Raw genomic sequence first — 24,725 nt, 5'->3', positions numbered from 1 at the left:
AATCACATTCTGAATTCTGCTAAACCGCAAAACCCTTAAACCCAGACTAACCTCACCCTAACCCTGGAACCTCACATGTGGATATAAGAAAGGTCAGCAACCTGAAACATTAATTCTATTTCTCTCTCCACCAACACTTCCTGACCTGCTGAGTATTTCCAGCATTTTCTACCTTTCATTTTAGTCCCAGTATAAAGGCCTGGGGAACCCTGGAGAACATCCTTCTCTGCTATCAGAGAAGTATTGTCCAACATTCCTGTTCCTTAGTAAATTACTCCTTTTAATCTCATGTGCTTCCAATTTCCAAATAAGTCTGTTATGACATACTTTATCCAATGTTTTTTTAAAAGATTTATATATACGATCTTCATCAAGTCATTTCGTAATGTTGTTACTATCCTGTTAGGGACCGTTAACATTTAAAGGGAGTTCCGAACACCCAATAATAACTGAGAACTATGCAGAAGATATATATTTTTTAAACAAAAATAAATGTTATTGTATATAAACATAGCAAACACTGTTAACCTAACACTATAGTTTATGAAGGGTTTATACTATAAACACAGTTCTACTTTTTAATTCCCCAAGAGTTCTTTTACCCTATGAAATCTTGAAGGTTCATTCAGTCCTACCCAAAGGTATGTCACAGTCCTCCAGAAGTCACTTCATTTCTACTCACTGTTCCAGTTATTCTCTTAGTTTATAGTTCATGGGGACTCTTCCTTTAGCCTTTTGGCTAACTGATCCTCCAACTTTTATTTGATGCCCACAAAGGTGGATGGCTCAGCTCCATGTTCGGGTTTCTAGCAGATATCCAACTGCCTTCTCATAGCACCCATAAGATGCAGGAGCAGAAGTAGGTCATGTGGCCCATCGAGTCTGCTTTGCCATTCAATGAGATCATGACTGATCTGAAAAGATAATCCTCAAATCCACTTTCCTGCCTTATTCCCATAACCCTTGATTCCTTCACTGATTAAAAGACTGTCTATTTCAGCTTTGAACAAACCTAATGACACAGCCTCTACAGCTCTCTACAGTAAAGCATTTCACAGATTCACTACCCTCTGAAAGAATAAAATCCTCCTCATCTCTGTCTTAAGTAAATGACTCCTTACTCTGAGATTATGCCCTCTGATCATAGACTCTACAAGGGAAAGCAACCTCTCAGCACCATATCAAGCCCTCTAAGAATCCTATATGCCTCAATAAGGTGGCATCTCATTCTTCTAATCTCCAATAAGTGCAGTCTCTACTCAACTGCTTCTCATAAGAAAATCCCTCCATACCTGAGATCAACCTAATGAACATTCTCTGAAGCCAGCAGATCTTTCCTTAGTAAAGGGGACCAAAACTGTTCACATTGTCCAGGTTTGGTGTAATTAGTGCCTTCTTAACAGTTTTAGCAAGACTTTTTTGTTCCAAGGCAACTCTGCTGATTGCCTGCTGTCACAAGGTTCCATGAGAACCACTGTAGATCCTTCCTCTGGCTGCAAGATGGAATAAAACGCCCATCTGCTTTTCCCCTCATGAAATTCAAACTGAGATTCAGCCACATCCGCAATCCATGAAGAGAACAATAAAGTTAAAATTTTCACTTTACTACAATACATTTTCTTTGGTTTTCCCTATCTAATGATTTGTTGCCTACACAAGAACAAGACTGTAATTGCCCTATTATGTTCCCAAGCGCAACTGCTTACAACTTCTACCAGAAACCAAGCACAGACAAATTCAATTAAAGAACCGTCTAACCCCACAGTCTGTCTCTACAGCAAAGTGGCATGTTTTGGGATAGTCTTAAACAGCAAGCGCAAACAAATTAATATACCCTCAACAAAACTCTCTCAATTCTGTAACCCATTTGAAAAGTTTATATTGCTAATGGAATTTTACAATCCTTTCTCCAAATGCCCTGGCTCAATTACAAGCTTAGAGATGGGTCGTTCATTGTTCAATTTTTTTCACTATCTATTCTGACATCGCAAAACAAACATAGGCTATCTTTTAAGTGTATTCAAACCAGATTGTTTGAGTTGCATTTATGGTTTTTCAACCAGGTTCACCCATTTTCTATAGTTAAAACTTTAATTTCTAAAACTAAAAGTTATATTCTAAAACATATGAATAACAAACTAGATTTCTGCAACAATGTGATATGTCTTTCAGAAATCTGTGCTGGCTGTCTCTTATTCATTCATGCTTCTCTAAGCACTGATTTCCACCCCCTTGCCAGCCACTCACTCAGACCGAAGCACATATGTGAACGCTTAGTATTTTATTTGATGCTTAACTGAGTTTTAAACTACATCCTAACCATCAGCAACACCACCAATTTCCATCTAAGCAACACAACACTCCTCTGCCACTGAAAACCTTATCCATGCTTTGCCAGATCTGAACTTCTTACAGCCTCCTAATCTCCACAAACTCCCATATTTACTTGTTCTGCACTCAGCCATCAGTGATCTTCACTGGCCTCTATCCCACATCAAACAACTCATTCTATCAAATTTCTCTATGGTCTGGCTGCACTTTGTCTCTACAATACTTCTTCTGTAATCAGTATTTTATAATATAACTCCCTCCTTTTACCTCACCAGTGGTGAATCTTTGGTGGCATTGACTTAATTTTCCACAGCCTTCTCTTCAAGTTTGCCTTTCTCTGCTGCTTTAAAAATCTTCTGATTAAACTCATAGTTTTGGACAACGTTTAATGTTCTCTCCCTGTCAAATTCAATTTGTGAAGTACTTAAGGGATTTTATGTTGCTGTAGGTGCTATATAAATGTCAGCTTTTGACTGAATTTGCTATTCAGGGAATACACTTGAATAAATTGAACATTTTCTCAATATAATATCCCTCTAATTGTTGGTGCAATCATGCACACATTTACATTTGACATTGTTTAACTAACATTCTGTTAACAAACTATGTATTGGTGTTATGATAGAGAATATGGAAACTGACATTTGTTGCCTCAGTAAAGTTGTCAGCCGAGAGTCACACCTCTCACACGACAATGGTACTGGAAAGTGTCTGGTGTAGGCAGCAGCTTTTGTGTCAATCAGCAACAGTGCAATCCCCAAGGAACTTGTTTCCTCTTAGACTTTAGTGATTCCCGTGGGGAAGGCAACACACTGCTATTACTCCAGAGGAACTAGTCTGCTGGAGGAAGGGAGTCTTCCAGTGGAATGAATCTATTGACCCTCTGCTTCAGTCAGGTAGTCCTGTACTGTTAGGAAGCTGCCAGCTATTTCACCTTTCCAGGTAAAAAGATAAGTGCGGATGATGGCTTCTCCTCTTGGAAAGTGCATTGCTCCAAGTGTATCTGCTTCAATCGACCCATATTAGAAAGCTCAAAGAGAAGGCTGAGACTGAACAGCAACCAAATGATATAGAGACCTGTCCCTCTAGGAAAAATTTGCCACAAGTACTAGCATTTGAGAAAACAACTACAAAGACCAAAATTCACCGCAAAGTATCCTAACTTCTTTTCTTTACACAAACTCACAATGCAAAATAAATACAAATTAAATGTTTCCATTTGACCTTAAATATGTTATTACATAATTGATTCCGTGAACCAGCAGAGATGTTTCCCCTATGCCAGAGGTACACATACCAGTGTTTGGGAATCCTGTGCTGCATAGCAGCAACTGATTGGGAAATGTTCAAATTGTGGGATTTAAGTTAACAGCAAGTATTCTATTGAAATGTTTTGGAAAATAGGAGAGCGGGGAGGGCAAATTAAAGCAACTTCATTCCATTCAAAAATGGGAGAATTAAAAAAAATCAGTCATGTTTAACAAAAATCAAAATTTTCTCCTTATGTATGATGTTATGTCCTAAAGATTAGGGGAGCACAAATTAACACCAAGAAAAAGGACTAATCAAAATGTCAAATTTTCCTTCTTACCAAAAAGAGTACAAAATACAAAACAATCTTTCAGGGATCCCACAGTAGCATCAACAAATGGTTAACATGCATGTTAACTACACTGTGTATAAATGATAGAAAAGAAAACACTTCCAAAAACATAAGGCGGGGTCATTATAGCTGCATAAATGATAACATTTTTTTCTAAATTGTGTACTTCCAGCTTGAATCTAAAGGGTCCAGACAATTTTTTTCAATCATGCACCAGTCCGATAATACTTCTGAAGTATCTTAAAACTGCAGAACTCCCATTTATATATTAATACCTGGAATTATCAAGCGAGTTCATGAAAAATAACAGTGTGCAATGGGGATATGTAAAATATAAAAGTTACCACATTTCTTTACACACTAAAACATGTGGCTTATTCTGGCCACAAGCAATGATGCAGAATTCCACTGTTGCAGAGTTGTGAGCATTCTTTACTTTGCGCAGAACACAGCTTTCAGAAGGTGACCAGGACCTCTTAAAATCAGAAACTTAACCTTGTATGAATTGTGAATATGATGCAGCTTTCCTCACAACTTGACAATCTGTCCTTTTATCATTTGATTATATTAGAAGCAATACAGAATGCATGAATGAACCAAGTAGTCCAGACTGCAATTATAAATTGTTTATTACAAAAAAGGAATTTAAATAACAGATTAAATTAGCAATAGTTATGATTGGTCCCTTGGACTCATTTTGTGTTATGGAAGTCATAGTGAGATTCTTATTCCCTTTACATAAATGCAAGCCTTCACATTCATAGTTATGACTTGTCAGTGACCTGAAAATGTGCATTAAACTGAAGAACTAGCCAACAGCTTCCTATATTTCGCCGACCTTACGAAGGTTGGAGGTGTTGTGGATGGTCTGGAGGGATGTCAGAAGTTGCAGCGGGACATAGATGGGATGCAAGACTGGGCGGAGAAGTGGGAGATGGACTTCAACGCAGATAAATGTGTAGTGGTCCATTTTGGCAGGACCAATGGGACGAAAGAATACAATATCAAGGGTACGATCTTAGCTGTGTTGAAGAGCAGAAGGATCTTGGGGTCCGGGTCCATAGGACTCTTAAATTGGCCTCGCAGGTGGAGGATGTGGTCAAGAAGGCGTATGGTGTACTGGCCTTCATTAATCAAGGAATTGAGTTTAGGAGTCAGGAGGTAATGCTGCAACTTTATAAGATCCTTGTCAGACCCCACTTGGAGTACTGTGCACAGTTCTGGTCGCCTCACTATAGGAAGGACATGGAAGCTATTGAAAGGGTGCAGAGGAGATTTACAAGGATGTTGCCTGGATTGGGAGGCATGCCTTATGAAGATAGGTTGAGGGAGCTGGGACTCTTCTCCCTGGACAGACGAAGGTTGAGAGGTGACCTGACAGAGGTTTATAAGATGTTGAGAGGAATAGATAGAGTGGATTCTCAGAGGCTATTTCCCCGGGCTGAAATGGTCGCTACAAGAGGACACAGATTTAAGGTGCAGGGAAGCAAGTACAGAGGAGATGTTCGGGGTAAGTTTTTCACTCAGAGGGTGGTGAGTGAATGGAATCGGCTGCCGTCGGTGGTGGTAGAGGCAAACTCACTAGGGTCTTTTAAAAGACTTCTGGATGAGTATATGGGATCTAATGGGATTGGGGGTTATAGATAGGTCTATGGCTTAGTAGGTATAGATGTGATCGGCGCAACTTGTGGGCCGAAGGGCCTGTTTGTGCTGTAGTGTTCTATGTTCTACAATTATCACAACTGAAAGAAACCTCAAAGACAGAATTACAGACACAAGGAAACAGATACTGAACAGATACTATTAATTGAATAATGGTTCACACATCATTGAGGCATTACATACCTAATAAATTATTTGACAACTTACAAACAAAAATATGAACAGAAAGTGGTGGAGCACCTCTGGACAGAGAAGACAGTCATTCTAAAAGGCCATCAGCATGAAACGTTAACAGAATTCCTTGCTTCCATTGATGCTGTCTGATCTGCTTTGGACAAAGTCATATTGGACTCAAAACATTAAATATGTTTCTTTCTACACGGTTTTGCCTTTTTCCAGCACTTTGCTTTATTTTGGATCTCCAACATTTTCAGTATTTTCCTTTTATTTTACTGCCTGATCTGCTGAGCATTTCCAACATTTTGTGTTTTCCTCAGCTTGTCAGCATCGGCAGTATCCTGATTTTTAAACTATAAACAGATGAATTGTGAGAAAGACGATCTCCATCTGACTAATTCAAAAATCAGAACACCTAGCTTGTGTCCTCCAGAGTTTAATGTTTCGATGGTACAATCAATTGTAATTGTCTAAGCATTCTCTACAATCTGGTAAACTAAAACGTATCGTAGCATGGCTGCCTTTGAAACTTGATCAGCTCATAATGGGTCATTTAAAAGTCCACATGCAGGACAGAATCATTGTTGACTCAGACAGGGCAATATTTTGGCACCAAAGTCACCCTTAGTGTCCCTGAATTAGGAATGCAAGTCTCTCCCCCCCAGGGACACTGAGGATCATTATGGTACCATACCACTTTACTGTCTGAAAATAACTCAATCAACACAGACAAGTTATCAAACATGAGATCTTTCTGGCCTCTATAACTTGGTACCAAATGCACAAACTATTTACTTACTGGACTATCTGAAGAATGTTCAAGCTATTTGCTTTCCCACTATTTTAATGAGCACAAATGAAAAGTTTACTTTTGCACTTTCAACTGAATTTCATGTGTACCACTCAGTTGACACACAAGATCTTTATTAGATTCACTGATATCTGAAATACTGGGTTTTTCTGTTGGTCTTTCAATTTACACCACCAACAGCAAAAGAATTAGATCAGTATAACAGGTGATAAATAAATACAGCTATTATTAAAAATGATGCCACCAAAATTTGCTAAAAAGTTGCATTATTTTGTTGCGCCATTTAATTTACAATTCATCATAATTTGATTTATATAACATGTATTTCACTGTTCATGGTACATTTATCAAATGTCTGCCAACTTTTTGAAAAATATTGTAATGATCGTTGGTGGTGAACACCACCACCTAATAAATTACTTTTCAAATCCTGTCTGTCCTGTTGCTGTCTACCCTTCCAATCCTTGAATATAGCCATGGTATGTTCATACAGATTAATGCAATGAAGCATCATTTTCTTACTATAGCTACAATGATGTAATCATCTCTCTGAATAGAATATTCTCAATTGGAGTGCAGCCAATGAAGATGACAAGTACATCAACTTCATATTATGTTTCGTAACATTTGTTGCAACTCTATATCCCACTACATGTTCTGCAGCCTTCATTAACTCCCTATTTGCTTCATTCTTTTTCTACCCACACGTCTGCTTCTACTTTCAATTAATCATGAGTGAGGCATCTCCAGAGAAACCATCAATTGGAGAGATAAGCCCATAAGGTGGGATGGCATATATGCACTCTTCTTTCCTGCCAGTATCTATCCTGCATAAATTAACTTTACGTCCAACTAAAAAGTTCCACTTCAAAAAGGATAATGGTATAAGAAATGCAACTATTACCATGAGCAGCCACAAAAGAAAAAAGTCTTGCATTTATTTAGCACTTTTCACAACCACCAGACATTTCAAACTACTTTACAATCATTGAAATACTTTTTGAAGCATATTCATGCAGTGAAAAAAACTGTTTCTTCGGGTTATATAAATCATGAATAAGGCAAAATACTATACGAACCTAATACACAAGCACCTAAGTGGTCCTGTAACAGTTGCCCTATTTAGGGAGTGCAAAATTTGTTATTTCATTTTTCAACACAATTTTGAATTGTGCAGCTTGTACCACCATTCCGTGTTCAAAAAGATATTACACTATAAGCAGAATTTGCAGAAGTTAGTCCTTCACATTGAATTAAAATGTATTCAAAATATTGGGAGGGGGCGAGTCTCCCATCCTGCTGCGCTGCTTTTGCAGCGCAGTGGGTCAGAAGACTTGAGCAGAGGCCGTTTCGCAAGCTACCTGCTGGGCATCATGGCCTCCACAAGTCTCTGTCAGCGGGATTTCTAGTGGCATCAGCTCCCCTCCAGAAATCAGCGTCGAGCGGCATAAGTTATGATAATGTTCTTTACCATACAATCTTAATATCATTAGCAGGCCTGGGACTGAAATCTCCAGGCCCACTAGCCTCTCCCCCTCTGCCAGAGGGCTTTAGCATAGTTCCCCACTTGCGGGGAGAAGTTGGCCCGACCCCACTGGAGTGAAGGGGGGCAATCAAGACCTCCCAAAGAGTCGGACACTGAAGGATGCCCCCTGAGCATTGCCAGCCTGACAGTGCCAACCTGGCCCCCCTGACATTGCCCAAGGGGCAAAGTGCTAATGTCCACTGGGCATTGGGCAGTGCAAAGGGGGCATAATAGGGGCAGGGCCTCCAGAGGGTGACCCGTTGGGGAGGGTGTGTCCCACTGCCACTCTGCACTTGCTAGTGACAGAGGGAGGGAGGACAGTGATCAGGGCTGGCCATCAGGGTGAGAGTGCCTCAGCCTGCTGTGGCACTCAGGGTTGGTGGGGGCGGGTTGTTGTTGGGGCTGGGGCTACCAGTAGGTGGGGGATCAAGAGATCAGGGCTGCGGAGAGATTGAGACGGGCCAGGGATGGCTGGTGGGGCCAGCGACGGCTGGTGGGGCCAGCGACCAGGTCATGGGGGGCTCACACAGCCGGTGATGCGGGGGTTGTGGGGCTGGCCAGCAAATCGGGACGCTGGCAGTGCGGGCTACTGCACGTGTCAATTTTGGCACCGACATATCAGCGCAGTGGCCCATTCAGAGCTGTGCTGTCAGCCTCTTCAGCGGGAACAGGCCCCCCCCCAAATGAATCTTGGACTGATTAATGCCAGTGCACTCTGCAATGCACAGAGTGTGAGAGATTTGTTTTGAAACTTCTCCTGAAAAACTCCAGTTTTTGTGTGACTTCGACACTTCGACCTTTTTTTGGGGAAGAACTCCCCCCGCCTCCCCCCAGCCCCGTCTCTGAACTTTAATGAAACATTTTCAGTTGACAATTATCAAAAAGACGGGACAGGCATTGGCAAAGGATATTTCCTCCTCAGTCAAATGGCTTTAACCTTAAACAGCTTGCAGCTCAAAACATTTATAGAAGTTAGTTTTTCCTGAGAACAGTTATTTCTTTATTCATGTTACGTTTCAACGTTCATTATTTATTTATATACACAATGTCACATCCTTACTTCCAGCATATTCGTTCTTTAAACAGGAACTAAGTAATGAGAGGAAGCCTCTTACCAATTCTTTTTAAATATAGACAATATTTTACATTTCCATTGTTTGTGCGCTAAAAGGTATGCAAATAATCTGTAGCGGATATAAAATAAAATGTATCTGCTCTGGGATATATTGAAAACAAAGAAAATAGCTGTTATTGCCTTGTTCCTTATAATCCTCAATTGAACTTAATGTCTGGAACTGGAATCCACTTCCTCAAGCTGATAAACACTTAAAAAATACCAGGCAGGATATATGCAAACAATACCAATCAAAAGGATCAATTAAGAGTTTACGATCACATTTTAGCATTTTGACCAACATGTTTTGAGTTTGTAGCCCAAAGCATTAGAATTCTTTTGTACTCATTAAGGTGAGGGATGCAAATGATAAGAATTGGGACAACTTAAGCATTGTAAATCTAGTGTCTATAAGAAAAACATTCAACCAAGATACAGAATATCTAGGTGCAGAGCTTCCTCTACAATTCCCCAAAATTGGGCATCAACTCCAAGATCAGAAAAAAACCCATCCTGTCCTAACATCCTATTTTCCCATCCCCACACTTGTCAACAACATTGGCATCACTCAGCATCAAAATATAAACAATTTTGTGATTTGGGTCCAGATCTACATTGCGCAAAAACAACCCAAAAACTGATTTCACCCAGCTATTCTTACAAGCATCAGATAGATGAACCATTCATATCCCCAATCTCAATATGATCCCAGATTTATATTGACAGAATGGTCCACCACACCCTAATTTGCAAATTTTTATCATTCATATAATGCAAGTGTCACTAGCATGGCCAGCATTTGTTGCTCATCCTCAACTGACCTTGATCCGAATGGGTTGAAAATAAATTTAAGAGGACATATAAGAGTCAACCACATTGCTATAAGTCTGGAGTCACATGTAGATAAGATCATAAAAGCTGGGAGCAAGAGTAGGCAATTCAGCCCCTTGAGCCTGCTCTGTCATTCAGTAAAATCATGGCTCAGTCTCAACTCCACCTTCCTGCCCATTCTCCATAATCCTTCAACCCATTAATAATTAAAAATTAAGTGGTCCTTAAATTTATTCTCAATGTCCCGGCATCCACCACACTCTGGGGTGATGAATTCCATAGGTTCACGACTCTTTGGGACAAATAGTTTCTCTTTACCTCTTTAAGTCTGCTACCCTTTATTCTAATAATATGATTGCCTCACAAGAGGAAGCATCTGCTCTACGTCCACTCTGTCAATTCCTTTTATCATCTTATACACCTGAATTAGATCTTTTTTCATTCTTTTAAACTCTAGGAAGTATTAGCCTAAACTGCTCTATCTCTCTTCATTAGATAAATCCCACATCTCTGGAATCAATCTAGTGAACCTCCTCCAAACATCTAATGCCACCATATCCTTCCTCAAATAAGGGGATCAAAACAGTACATAGTACTCCTGGTGCAATTTCCCAATGCCTTGTATAGTTGCAGTAACACTTCCTTACCTTTGTACTCTATTCCTTCAGCTATAAACACCAAAATTCCATTTGCTTTTCTTATTATCTGCTATACTTGCGTACTAGTTTTCTGCGATTCATGCACCAGATCCCTCTGCACCAAAGCATCCCAGAATCTCTACTTAGATAATAAACTGCCTTTCCATTTTTCCGATCAAAAGGGATAACCTCACACTTATCCACTCCATCTGCCCCATTTTGGCCCACTCATCTAACCTATCTATATCCATTTGTAAATTTCTTATTTCATTATCACAACTTACTATCCCACCTATTTTAGTGTCATCAAAGGATAGCAGATTTCCTCCCGCAAAGGACATGAAATAATAAGATGCGTTGTTACAATGGTTTCGTGGTCACCATTAGACTAGCTTTCAACTCCAGATTTTTTATTAATTGAATGTAAAATCTGCCTGCTGGCATGGTGGGATTTGAACCCATGTCCCCAGAGCATTAGCCTGAACCTCTGGATTACAATTCCATTGACATTGTTACTTTCACACAGGCTGCTCATGGGATGCCTGATTGAATTTTTTTCCCTGAACTGGACACATGCAGCTTTTCCAAATGGTTTCAGAGGCAAACATCCATCTCTGCTTCAATATTGCAAGCTGTTCACACATACATTTCTCTTTCATTCTTTTTACATTTCACAACATGGAGTGCAAGATGATACAAAGTTATGGGGTGGTGTTCGCTGGCTTCCCCGTGGCTTGAAAATGGGATTTCCCAATGATCCCACCCCAAACCTGGCTGGAAACCCAGAGCAGGGGTGTGCTGTTGGTGGGACCAGAAGGTCTAGCTGGTGTGAACAACCAAAGAGTTCTAAGCAAAGCTTCCTTTATATTGGCCACAAAGCTAAATTTCAATACCACTTCTAATCGGAACAACTACTACAAGCATGACACATTATGCACAATTGGGAATCAATCTGTCCGTTAGCCATAATGTACTCAACAGAGAAAGAAGTATGAATTTGAGATAATTAATAGATACAATCCTATACATTCCAAAACAACACGTTCCAGCAGATTCTAAAACAGTACTAAATCTCAGGGTTCAGATGATATTATTTCAACAGCTTGAAGTATTTACACCAATGAAATACTATCCCTTCAGTCATCAACACGACCCAACCCCAACAGGGCAGAACCTCATCCAAGTGGTCATATTTCATTTTTGAGCTCAGGGCTTACATACTATAATTCAATGGCATTAGACATCACAGACAAGCTCACTCTCATTTTAAATTGACATATAAACACATACTTTACAGAAGTTAGGAACTGGAAAGCACGATAGTATTTTTATTCCTTTTACGTCCAACCCCACACCCCACCAACATTTCTAGTCAAAGACGCCCATCGGAATATCCTGGCTAAAATCTTTTAACTCAACACAGAAAAGGAATTGGAGTTTGAGACACTTGGGTCGGAATTTTACCCACTTGCCCGTCACGGGAATTGGAGCGGGCAAAGGGCAGACCATGGAAAGGTCCATTGACCTTGGGTGGGATTTTATGGTTTTGGAATGAGCGAGGCCATAAAAACCCTACCCTTAATCTTTTAGTATACTGTCTCCACTGAATTGTTTCCCATGATCCCAACTGGATTTATTTTCAGTGTCACACTCATGTGCTTACCTGTGAGGGTGCAGCAGGGCGGAGCACAGCACTCCAGACACTCTGTGAGCTGACCTGACGGTGCAGCAGAGCACAGCAAAGCTCTCCAGATTCTAGGCACTTGGCAGTGCCAATATTCAAAAGCCTGATGTCAATTTTTGAATAGTGATGTCAGCATGATGATTAGCACTGCAGTTTCAAAACGCCAGGGACTTGCATTCAATTCCATCCTCAAGTGGTTGTCTCTGTATGGTTTGCACATTCTCCCTGTGTCTGGGTGGGTTTTCTCCATATGCACTGGTTTCCTCCCACAGTCCAAAATTTTGCGGGTTAGGTGGACAGGCAATGCTAAATTGCCCCTTAGTGTCCAAAGATGTATAGTGTCAGTGAGATTAGGATAGTAAATACATGGGTTTACAGGGATAGGGCCTGGATGGGATTGTTGTCAGTACTGGTTTGACGGGCCAAATGACCTCCATTTGAACTGTATGGATTCTATTCTATGATTCAGTAAGGGAGAGAGCTGATTGGTTGGCACTGGGTTCTCGACTTTAAAGCTACAATGGGTAAGAGTTCTAGCTTTTTTCAAAAATTCTACTTGGCTTAAATTTAAGGCATTTTAGCTAAAGGATGACTGGGAAGCTCAGTCCCATGTTTTCCGCAGCCTACAAGTGGGAATTCTTCGACGGTCCTTACAGTCTAGATGACCACATATGCAGGAAGTGGCAATGATTTGACCAGCTTAAGAGCCACTTCTCGGCCATTTGGCTAAGATCAAGTGTAGTATCGACGTGTTGTGCTTGGTTGAAGTCATTAGGTTACATTTTAGTTTCATTTGAAGCAATTTTTAAAAGTGGCATCTTAGCCTTTTGACTAAGATGCAAATGAGATCAAGCCTTGGAGGAGAAGCAATGCCTACTTCAATCAGCTTGGACCTTGTAGATCAAGCCCAAGACAGGAGGTGACAGCCCTGTCCTGTCAGCTTGGATCGGGAATGTCTCAACTTGTTGAGACTCTGAATTGGACTTGATTTGATTGAACTGGAATAAAAACAAAAAAAGGGCATTAGCTGGAGGCACAGTGATGCATCCGCAAGACTAAGAAGTTTGTACATAGCACATCTTGAGATATGGTCACCCCTCAGCTTAAAGGGTGCGGTCGAAGAGAGAACGGGTAACCATAGTCTATGGACCATAGACCACAGCGTGGGTTTCCTCCGGATGCTCTAGTTTCCTCCCACACTCCAAAGATGTGCGGGTTAGGTTGATTGGCCATGGAAAATTGCCCCTTTGTGTCATGGGGACAAGCAGGGTTACAGGGATAGGGTCTAGGTGGGATTGTGATCAGTGCACACTCAGTGGGCCTAGTGGTCTCCTTCTGCATAGCACTGATTTTATGATGTCAGAAGAAAGGGGGCAGGCGGGTGGTTAGAAAAGCCACATAAAGCATCTCAATCAAGAGCCAATTTTCTATGGTGGAAAACGGTAATAGTGACAATTCCTTTGCAGCCTGAGCCAAGTTCACAGCACTGTGGGTGGGTCAGCTGCACAAGTGAGGGAGGAGTAAGGATGGAAGAGCAATAGTGTTAGAAGTCTCAATAATGTCAATAATGCAGATAGCATTTTTGATGCCACAGACAAGACCCCAAGATGTACTGTTGCCTCCCTGGCGCCAGGGTCATGGATGTCTCTGAAAGTTATAGGGCATTCTGATTTTTTTTTGCGGGGGGGGCAGCCTGCAACAAGAAATTAGGGAAGAAGGACCTCAAAAGTTGTAATCTCTGAATTACTCCTAGTTTATGTGCTACTGAGTAGCGGAATAGGACAATAGGGCAGGAGAAAAGGCTTTAGTTTCCAGGATCAATAGGGAAAGTTTAATCTGTACAAGTTGGATGAGCTGCATTCGAACCAAAATGGAATGAATATTCTTGTGTTGAAGTTTACCAGTGCTGTTGTGTTGCTGTATTGATCAAAGAGTAAATTTACTGCAGTAAGGAGGGATAATATCTTAGCAAGCTCCGCAACTGAGACCATATGGATAGATAGAAACAGAAAATGATCTTAAAGAGGGGGCAATTATTTGCTGGGAGTACACTATAGACCCCAATCAGTCAAGAAAAGATTCAAATTGATTTGATTTATTACTGTCATTTGTATTAACATACATTGAAAAGTACTGTTTCTCGCGTGTTATACAAACAAAACACATCGTTCATAGAGAAGGAAACGAGAGTGCAGAATGTAATCTTCCAGTCATAGTTAGAGTGTAGAGAAAGATCAACTTAATGCAAGGTAGGTCCATTCAAAAGTCTGACAGCAGCAGGGAAGTTGTTGTTCCTGAGTCGATTGATATGTGACCTCAGAAGAGATAGAGGAATAGATATGTAAGCAAATCTCAGAAAAGTGTAAAAGGAATAGTAAAGGTAAAGTTTATTTATTGGTCACTTGTAGGCTTACATTAACATTGCAATGAAGTTACTGTGAAAATCCCCTAGTCGCCACACTCTGATGGCTATTCAGGCATTCTGAGGGAGAATTTAGCATGGCCAATGCAACTAACCAGTACATCTTTTGGACTGTGCATAAGAACATAAGAACATAAGAAATAGGAGCAGGAGTAGGCCATCTAGCCCTTCGAGCCTGCCCCGCCATTCAATAAGATCATGGCTGATCTGAAGTGGATCAGTTCCACTTTCCCGGTCTCTCCCCATAACCCTTAATTCACTTGTCTGTCAAAAACAACTGTGGGAGGAAATCAGAGCACCTGGAGGAACCTTACCCAGATACAGGGACACCGTGCAGATTCTGCACAGACAGTGACACAAGCTTGTGCTGTGAGTCAGCAGTGCTGGCCATTCTACCACCGTGCCACACAGGATGTCAAATCCCCCATTGTTAATTGGGACAGTCAAAGTGTGAAAGGCTAAGAGGGCATGGAATTATTAAGGTGCATCCAGGGGAGTTCTTTGAGCCAGCAGTAAGAAGTACTACAAGTGAGGGGGTGCTACTGGACCTAATTTTAGGGAATGACGCCAGGCAGGTGGTAGAAGTATCAATGGGGGACCATTTCTGTGATAGTGACCATAACTCAGTGAGATTTAAAGCAGTTATGAAAAAGGACAAAAACGGAATGAATTGGGGGGAAGGCTGATTTTAATATGATAGGAGAGGATCTGGCCAAAGAGGACAGGGAACCGCTACTTGCAAGAAAATCCACATCAGAACAGAGCAATTCAGAAAGGAAATAGAAAGAGTACAGGGCCGATATGTTAAAAGGTAGGACCAACATGTCAAGGGATATATACACAGGATTCGATATGGAAAAAAATTAGGCTTATGGCAGGTACAGGGGCTCAAAAAGAGTGGAGGCCCTAGAAAGCACAGCGGGGTACTTAATAAAGAAATTAGGAGAGCGAAGAGGGGCATAAAAGAATACTGGTGGGCAAAATATAGGAAAATTCTAAGGTGCTTTATAAGTATAGTAAGGGTAAGAGGATAACCAGGGAAGAGTAGAGCCCATTAGAGTTCGAAGTGGCAATGTGGGAGTGGAGCTGGAAAACGTAGGAGAGCTTTAATTTTTTTTGCATCTATGTTCATTATGGAGAAGGACGATGTAGGTATAGAAATCAGGGTGGGCACTGTGATATCAATATGCAATAGGTTGATGAGGTCAAGATCTTAGGCAATTCCATTGTGCTGCTATCAATATTTACCAAAAGCTCTGCCTGCCTAATCAGTCTTGGTGACAGACATTGAAGATCCCCCACCTACAGTAAATACATCACTTTGACTCATCAGCTGAGGAAGGGAAGTAAGTGATGTCAGCATGAGGTCTTCTTTTCCATATTTGACCTGAATCAATGGAAGTTCATCAGCTCTAGACTAAATGAAAAGGACTCAGAAGGTAATTTCCCTTAAACTTTATAGAACTTCACATATCTAGAGACCTGTGCTGTCGGTGCACTGGATGTATGAAGGGATGTTATGGGAGGAGTCTGGAGTGGAGAACTTATGAGTGAAGGTGACTGTGACAAACTTTTACTTAATTAATGTGTAGGATAACTCTCCCAACTTTGGCACCAATCCACAGATGACAGTATTGAGGATTTTGTATAGTGAACCGAGCTAGTTGAGCATTTATCATGCCCTGATTCAATGCCTTGGTCTCAGCCGAATGCAGTGTCAAGTTTTGCACTAAATTATCAACTAACTAAATTACAACTAAGTGACTTTCTAGGTCACTCCAAAGGATGTTTTAAGAGTCACAATCAATGATGTTGGCTGGTCACAACAAGGCCAGACAGAGTAAGGACAGTGGATTGCCATTTCTAAAGGCATTAGTGAAGCAGGTGGGCTTTTGCAACAATCTAACAGCTTCATGGTCACTTTTACTGGTATCAATATTTTATTTCCAAATTTTAGTTTCTTAATAATAAATTTGATTCGCTTCCAGAACATTATATTTTCTTCAGTTTGCCATATATTTTGTACATTTCCTGTTAAGAATTGGTGTGAAGTCCCAGTAAATCCTGCTCTCCACCAAGAGATACAGTGGAAAGCGCATAAATGGCCCCCTAATTTTCCCCATTCCTGTCATGAAATACCTATCCTCTTCTCAGCAGCACGGATGGAGCTAAGTTCTTAATTCAGAGATATTGCAAGTTACAGAAAAAAAACAAAAAGCTGAGAAAACTTTTAGAAAGCTATAGCAGGATAAGAGACAGCTGGACCTAATGTTAACTTCATTCTAGGAGAGCAATAAAATATTACTTACATTCTACCAACACCTTCATACATGCGTGCCTCTTCTGGCATTGTAGATATTTCTCCATCTGTTAAATGTGCATGTTTTTTGGTCCTATTTAATTGTTCAATCTGCAAATCTGCAAGTTTCACCTTCTGTTGCGTATCAAGCACTTTAGTCTGCAATTCAGCAAAAGCCTGAGGAAAAATGTGCAGGAATTAATTTGAAGTGTGACTGTTAATTTTTCAATACCAACATTATTTATTAAGATTACAGATTGAGATATGACCATGTTTTAGACATGTAATGGACCTGATTTTAACTCTGTGTAAGTGAATAAATTTTGAGCAAGTTAAAATCTTGTCTGCCCTTCCTTTTCTTGCAACCAACTTGATTATTTCTCTGTAAACAGAAAAATACTTTTATGACTCATGTATCATATTACGTTACTCGGAACTTTCAGCTTTTCAAGAAAATCCATAAGAAATTGAACATGCTTTCAAGAATCAAGTCTTTTCTTTTCATGAACCTCTAAATATCAACACAAATTATTTTTGATTACAGCAGCCTCTACGTATTTCTACTTTCTGTGGAAAGTAACCTCTCTGGAACATCCTCAATGGAAGATCCTAATAAGAACATAAGAACATAAGAACATAAGAAATAGGAGCAGGAGTAGGCCATCTGGCCCTTCGAGCCTGCCCCGCCATTCAATAAGATCATGGCTGATCTGTCGTGGCTCAGTTCCACTTTCCCGCCCTCTCCCCATAACCCTTAATCCCCTCTCTTATCAAAAACCCATCAACCCGCTTCTTAAAAATATTTAGCGAGGCAGCCTCCACCACTTCAACGGGCAGAGAATTCCAGAGATTCACCACCCTTTGAGTGAAGAAGTTCCTCCTCAACTCCGTTCTGAACTGCCCCCCCTTTATCTTGAGGCTGTGCCCCCTAGTCCTACTGTCTTTTTTGAGCGGGAAGAGTCTTTCCACCTCTATCCTATCCATCCCATTCATCATCTTATACGTCTCAATGAGATCTGTTGCGGACATATTGCACTTGCTCCCTTACTGCCCATAATCAGTATGATTTGTATGGAAAGAGGTGTGTCTTTTCTTACCCTTAGAGTGTGTAATCCAATTTAATAATTCATAAGCGAGCTTTTGTGAGTTTAAAATAAAGGGTATTTATTCTCACATATTTACTGCAAATTAATGCAAAGTTACACACAATCTCATGCACACACACAAACAAAGATTGGATATGGATAAAGATAGTGCACTTTTACAGATTACAGTTAATTCATTCCCTGGCTTATGATTTCTGGTCTCCAATATGGCAGGTCTGTGAATTCTTGAATGTTCAGATGACACAAGTGAGGGCCTTATAAAGCAAGGTTTCTTACTGTCAAATATCTAGGAGTTTGGCTCAGGTAAACTTTGAAACTGGATCAGGTTAAGTACTTTGGCTGTTGATGACCTGAAGCTAGTGTTAAAAGTCTACCTCTCAGGCAGGCTGATGACTGATAATTCTGGTGGATCTGTTGGGTCCTGGGCTAATAAGGATGTAGTCTCTGAAACCAGTTTTGATTACATAACTGCTGGGGTCCATCTAGTCCAGTTTGGATGAGGGAGGTAATGGGATCCAATGAGATTTGATAGTGACCATTGAATTTTGATTTTCCCTTTTGTCCAGTATAAAACAAGGAGACAAGTAGTCTGGAGACTTCAGACTTTAGGTGTTGACCCATTCTTAAACAATAAGATGCATGAATTCCACAAATGGCTGTGAGGTACTCTCACCTGTGCCCAGACTTATTAAGTGTTAACCAGAGACTTAATACTGTCTTTAGTACAAATGATGTGGAGATGCCAGAAGTCACATAATTTGCAGCAGCCATATTAACAGCTTGCTAGTGTCCAATTTTAACAAGTGTTGACTAAAAGTTTATATTATAACATGCCTGTACTGGGCATGACACGCCTCCACTGAAGGGAGGGGGGAGGAATTTTTTTAAAATATTTTTTACATGGTTTCCCTGTAATGATGCAGGTTTAACAAACAAACTCAGAGTAAAAAAATCTCCTAACAAACAGTCAAACAGTGACCATAACATGGTCGAATTTAGCATTCAGTTTGAGACTGAGAAACTTAAATAAGAAACAATTGTGCTAAATTTAATAAGGGTAATTATAAAGGAAAGAGAGCAGAGTTGGCTGGATTGGACTGGGAAAGGTGTTTATCAAAAAAGACATTGACCAGTAGACCTTCATAAAAATAGTTCATGACTCACAACAAAGCTATATCCTATTGAAGAATAGCGATTCCAGGAAAGAGATAAATGAACCATGGTGAACCAAGGAAGTTAAACTGAAAGAAAAAACATACAATGTGGCAAAGAGTAGTGGTAAGCCAGAAGATTGGGAAACTTTTAAAAACCCACAAAAGATGACCAAAAAATAGAGGGAGAAAATAAACAATGGATGGTAAGAGGTTCTTTAAATATACAAAAAGAAAGGAAGAGGCCAAAATGTACACAGGCCTTTTAGAGAACAAGACTGGGGAAGTAACAATGGGGAACCAGGAAATGGAGAGGAGTGAAATAAATACCTGTGTCAGTTTTAAAGGAGCAGATACTAACAACATTCCAAAAATACTAAAAATAGTCAAGGGGCAAAAGCCTGAAGGAAATAAATACAATAACTATCATTGAAAAAAAAGTACTAGGGAAACTAATGGTGCTGAAGGCCGATAAGTCCCCTGGGACTTGATAGGTTGCATTCCTGGATATTAAACATAATAGGTATAGAGATAGTACCTATGTACCTATAGATAGGAATTGATAGTAATCTTCCAAAAATCCTTAAATTCTAGAAAAGTCCCAGTGATTTGGAAAATTGCCAACGTAACACCCTTATTCAAAAAAGAAGGGAGGCAAAAACCAGGTAACTATATACCAGCTTAGCATCTGTCATTGGGAAAGTGTTACAGTCCATCATAAAGGGTGTAAAAGCAAAGCGTTTACAAATGCATAATATAATCAAACAGTGTCAGCATGGCTTAATCAAGGGGAAATCGTGGCTGACAAATTTATTCAAATTCTTTGAAGTGGTAATAAGCAGGATAGAAAAAAAGCAAACCAGTAGATGTAATACATTTCCAAAAAGCCTTCAGTAAGATACTGCACAAAAGGCTACTTAATAACAACCCATGGTGTTATGATAATATATTAGCATGGATACAGAACTGGCTAACGAATAGAAGACTGAGTTGGAATAAAAGTGACATTTTCCAGATGACAGTCTATAACTTATGGAATATCACAGGGATTAATACTGGGGTTACAATTATGTACATTAATACCCCTGACTTTGACACCTTGGACCGGACCCTAAATGTGGACGTGTCAAACTTGAACAATACTGCAACACAGCCAAGCCTACAAAAAGTGTCCACTTTATTCCATCTTCAGAATGCAAAAGCCAATAAACAGTTCAACATCCAAATGAATGGCTACGTTAAAGCACCACACAACTCCAATATATCTCAGAGTGACCCTAGACAGGATCTTCTGGCAACACCTAAAAATAATTGCAGCCGAGATTAAGTTCAAAAACAACTTGATTGCCAAACTAGCCAGCTCAACACTATCCTCCAAACTTAAGCACTCGTGCTCTCATACTTAATAGCAGAATTTGATCAAGTTTGAGAACGCCCCTCCCTCCATCAAAATGGCTGGAGGTGTTCTGACATTACAGAAAAACAACGCAGCAGTTATAGTCAATTTCAGCAAATCAGGAACAAGAGATTTTTCACATCTTTCACTGACATATATATTTGCCAATTAAATCCTGGCTTTTCGCCCTTTCTCAATCAATGAAAAATTGACTTCTGCTAATCCTTTATTTGAATAGCACATCCCCATATCTCACCTTTGGTACTTGTTATGGAAAAAAATCTGGTTTTGTTCACCCTCCACTGAAGGTCAAAAAACAGAATGTTTTGAGGGCTAGGCAAGAGAAGGTTGCAGAAGGGAGCAGACAGGCTCCCTTGAAGGTGTGCAACTAATAACATTCTCACAAGCTATTACAGAGAAGGCACAATTTTTTTTTAATCTGAGCATTTTAACTTCCACAATTGGTCTCAAACCCAGCCCAACAGTTGCATGGTTTCAACCTTCCAAGGAAGAGTGGTCAGCTCTATCGCAGAGGGCAGTGCCAAGACAGCAGGGCCAGTGCCTAATGAGGGAGCGATCAGTGGGGGCGGGGGTCCTACTGCCAGCAATCGGGAGGCTAATAGTGCAGGACCACTGCTCATGCGCTGATCTCTGCTCTGACAGATCGAGCATGCACACTGACCTGTTTAGTGCTTTGCTGCCAACCTCTCCAGTCCACTGAGTGTTGATGAGATTTACGCTTGGTCACTCTGCAGTGCATAGAGTGCGGGAGATTCATTTTGAAAATCCCGCTGAAATAACTAGCGGGATTTACTATAATTTTTACATGAATTCGGCACTTAGATTTTTTTTGGGTGAATCCCACTCAAAACATTAACTCAATTTCTTCCTCCACAGATGTTGCCAGATCTATTGCATATTTCCAGCATTTTCAGTTTTTATTCAAATTTCCAGCATTCACAAGATTTTGCTTTTTTGTTCAAGACTATCGGCCTGAAATGACTCCCAGATATTTCTTTCCATTCATTAAATATGCAGTTTTAAGAGATGAGGTTTCTTTATTCAATTCTGGAGTCACCAGTGATTGATTTACAGAATCAAAGAATCCCTACAGTTCAGAAGGAGGCCATTCAGCCAATTGGGTCTGCACTGACAACAATCCTACTCAAGTCTTATCCTCGTAACCCCATGTAATTACCCTGCTAATCACCCTGACACTAAGGGACAATTTAGCATGACCAATTCACCAAACCTATACATCTTTGGACTGTGGAAGGAAACGGGAACACCCAGAGGAAACCCATGCAGACACAGGGAAAATGTGCAAACTTTACACAAACAGTCATTGAATTGAACTGGCGTCGCTGGTGCTGAGAAGCAGCAGCGCTAACCACTGTGCCACCCCTAATATTTATCCTTGATGCACAATGCACTTAGAATCACAGAAACTTTACAGTGCAAAAGGAGGCCATTCAGCCCATCGAGTCTGTACTGACTCTCTGAAAGAGCGTTCTACCTAATCCGACTCCCTGCCTTATCCCTTAACTTTACACATTCTTTATTTTTAGATAGCAATCCAGTTCCCTCTAATAATTCAATCGAAACTGCCTCCACCACCCTCAACTCCACACCATTTATATGCCATAACTAACTGTTGAGACTTTATTATTGCAATCAAGTGGAAACTCTGAAATTTTACAATCCACTATCTATACATTTTTATTCTAAAGCGCTTCTGCAAACTGAAATAACTCATTGCATGCTACGGTTCACCAAATGTGACCCATACTCCTGCTCCATCGCTGGCACAATGTAGTTCCATGCAGAACCTCCAGAAATTGGACAGCAGTTCACCAAAGTTATACTAACAGTAGTCCCTCCTGCACAACCTCTCCCACCAAGAAAGGCAAAAGTAGCAAAAAAACACTATCACCTTCAAGTCACACACACACACGCACACATACGTATCACTACTACTGGGTAATATTTTGGAATTTTCTACATGACACCACTGCGATCACTAGTGGACTGCAGCTGGATATTTTTATTTGTTCACAGGATGATGATATGCCGACTGGGCCTTTCAAGAGCAGTTAGGATGGGCACAAATGCTGGCCTAGTTAGCAATGCCCATATCCTGTAATCTATTAAAAACGTTCAAGGGGAAAGCCACCACCTACTCAGGGCAACAGCATGAGCAATGAATGCAGCCTTACTGGTACCACCCAAATCCTAAGTAGATTGTTTTAAAAGTTGAGCAATTTGTCGTTGTTACATAACTTCTATGATTCTGTAATCCTCCCAAGCCCAAGATCACTGTACTGCATAATGAGCCATTAAGAACATAATATTCAGAATCACAGAACTGTCATGATGCAGATGGAGGCTATTTGGCCCACTGCATCCCATTTGGCACCAGCTTGCCAAATTATCATATGGCTCTACATTTCCCCCTATCCTTGCAATTTTTTTATTCAATTGTGGGAGTCACTGGCTGTCCAGCGTTGATTGTCCATTCCTAGTTGCCCAAAGGCAGTTGAGAGTCAACCATATTGCTGTGGCTCTGGAGTCATATAGGTCAGACCAGGAAGGACATTAACAAACCAGATGGGTTTTTCCCCAACAATCGGCAATAGTAGATTTTTAATTCCAGACATTTCTTACGTAATTCAAACGTAATTCTGGGATTCAAACCCAGGTCCCCAGAACATCAATTTAGTTTCTGGATTAATAATCCAATGATAATACCACTAGGTCATTGCCTTCCCATACTGTTTCTATTCAAGTAATCATCTAATTCCTTCTTGAATGTCTCAAATAAACTAGTCTCCACCATACTTCCAAGCAATGCAAACCAGACCCAAATGCATCCACTGTGTAAAAAAGTATTTTCTCACATCACATTTGTTTCTTTTGCAAATCATCTTAAATCAGTGTGCTCTCGTTCTTAACCCTTTTACAGGGGGGAACAGTTTCTCCCTATTTACTCTATCTCCTCATAGTTTTGAACATCTCCATCAGATCTCCTTTCAGCCTTCTTCTCTCGTTGGAAACAATCCCAGTCTCTCCAATCTATCCTCGTAATTGAAGTTTCTCATCCCCAGAACCATTCTTGTTAAACATCATGACAAGTATCTTCCCTTAATCCAGGTAATAAAAAATATGGTGTATACTTTATTTAAAACTGGAAATGCATAAGACATCATTTTGCAGTTAAAAGTGCAGACATCTCGTGAAGAGTCCCACCCTAAAAGATCCATATTTCTCTTTCAGATCCTGGTCACACTGAACAACTACGTGCTTCCAACATTGTTTTCAATAAATATTAACATGCAGACGTTTAGTCAACAGCTCTAACGTGAAATCTAAGTTTATTTTTCAGTGTCCACAATGTGACAAAACCTTATAAGCTTAAACTCGCACCAAAGTCAGGAAAATAGTGGTGCTGCTGTCTATTGATTATACACAAGTGGAACCTTTTCAATTCGACAGGCTGAGGAAATGTTCAATTTAAACGGGCCTGCGTGTTTTAATGCCCACCAATCAAATGATAAAAACCCCCCTGACACGTGCTTTTTACTCTTAGAAAGTTAGAACCAACGATCAGTCATCGAAAGCAGATTAAAAGGCGCAAATACGATCACCCGCTGCCTCTCTGTACCTTCTTCAACTCGAGGTCCACGGGCGCCGCCATCTTTAGAGGATGTGAGCATGCGCAGTTCGCGCCTCCTCCACTGCCAGACTCCTGGCACACTCTAAAAGACACTCCCCAATGTCATCACCCAGGAGAGTACGCTGAGCTCGAGGTTGATGATAGAAAAATGCGAAAGCGTTCATTGCCAGGCAGCAACTCAAATTCCTTGAGGAATCTGAGTGCCACTTTCCTCCCCCCCCCCAAAAAAAAATATATTCTTGGAAATAAAAGTACTGGTCCAAATTGGCCTGATATATCTTAAAACGGAATACCAGTAGGAG

At 40.4% G+C, this 24,725-nt stretch overlaps 1 protein-coding gene and 1 non-coding gene across 2 annotated transcripts in view; one reads left to right on the top strand and one right to left on the bottom strand.

The window, feature by feature from the left end:
- pfdn1 (prefoldin subunit 1) overlaps window positions 1-24,492 on the bottom strand; it is a 90,940-nt gene extending 66,448 nt beyond the window's left edge. Inside the window, exons 1-2 of the mRNA XM_080201094.1 lie at window positions 24,412-24,492; window positions 17,108-17,274 (exon numbers count right to left, since the gene is read on the bottom strand). Of these exons, the coding sequence (XP_080057220.1) occupies window positions 17,108-17,274; window positions 24,412-24,444 (200 nt within the window). The 5' untranslated portion in view covers window positions 24,445-24,492. The remainder of the gene's footprint in view (window positions 1-17,107; window positions 17,275-24,411) is intronic.
- LOC145352031 (U2 spliceosomal RNA) lies at window positions 13,083-13,281 on the top strand. The gene has a single exon (XR_013888491.1). It is a non-coding gene; the product is annotated as a U2 spliceosomal RNA (small nuclear RNA).
- Window positions 24,493-24,725: the final 233 nt, after the last annotated feature.

The sequence above is a fragment of the Carcharhinus amblyrhynchos genome, chromosome 13, assembly GCF_965287045.1.
Source record: "Carcharhinus amblyrhynchos chromosome 13, sCarAmb.v2.hapA, whole genome shotgun sequence".
Lineage (NCBI taxonomy): Eukaryota > Metazoa > Chordata > Chondrichthyes > Carcharhiniformes > Carcharhinidae > Carcharhinus > Carcharhinus amblyrhynchos.
The sequence above is the reverse complement of the archived record's forward strand: the minus strand, read 5'-3'. Positions and strand labels throughout refer to the sequence as shown.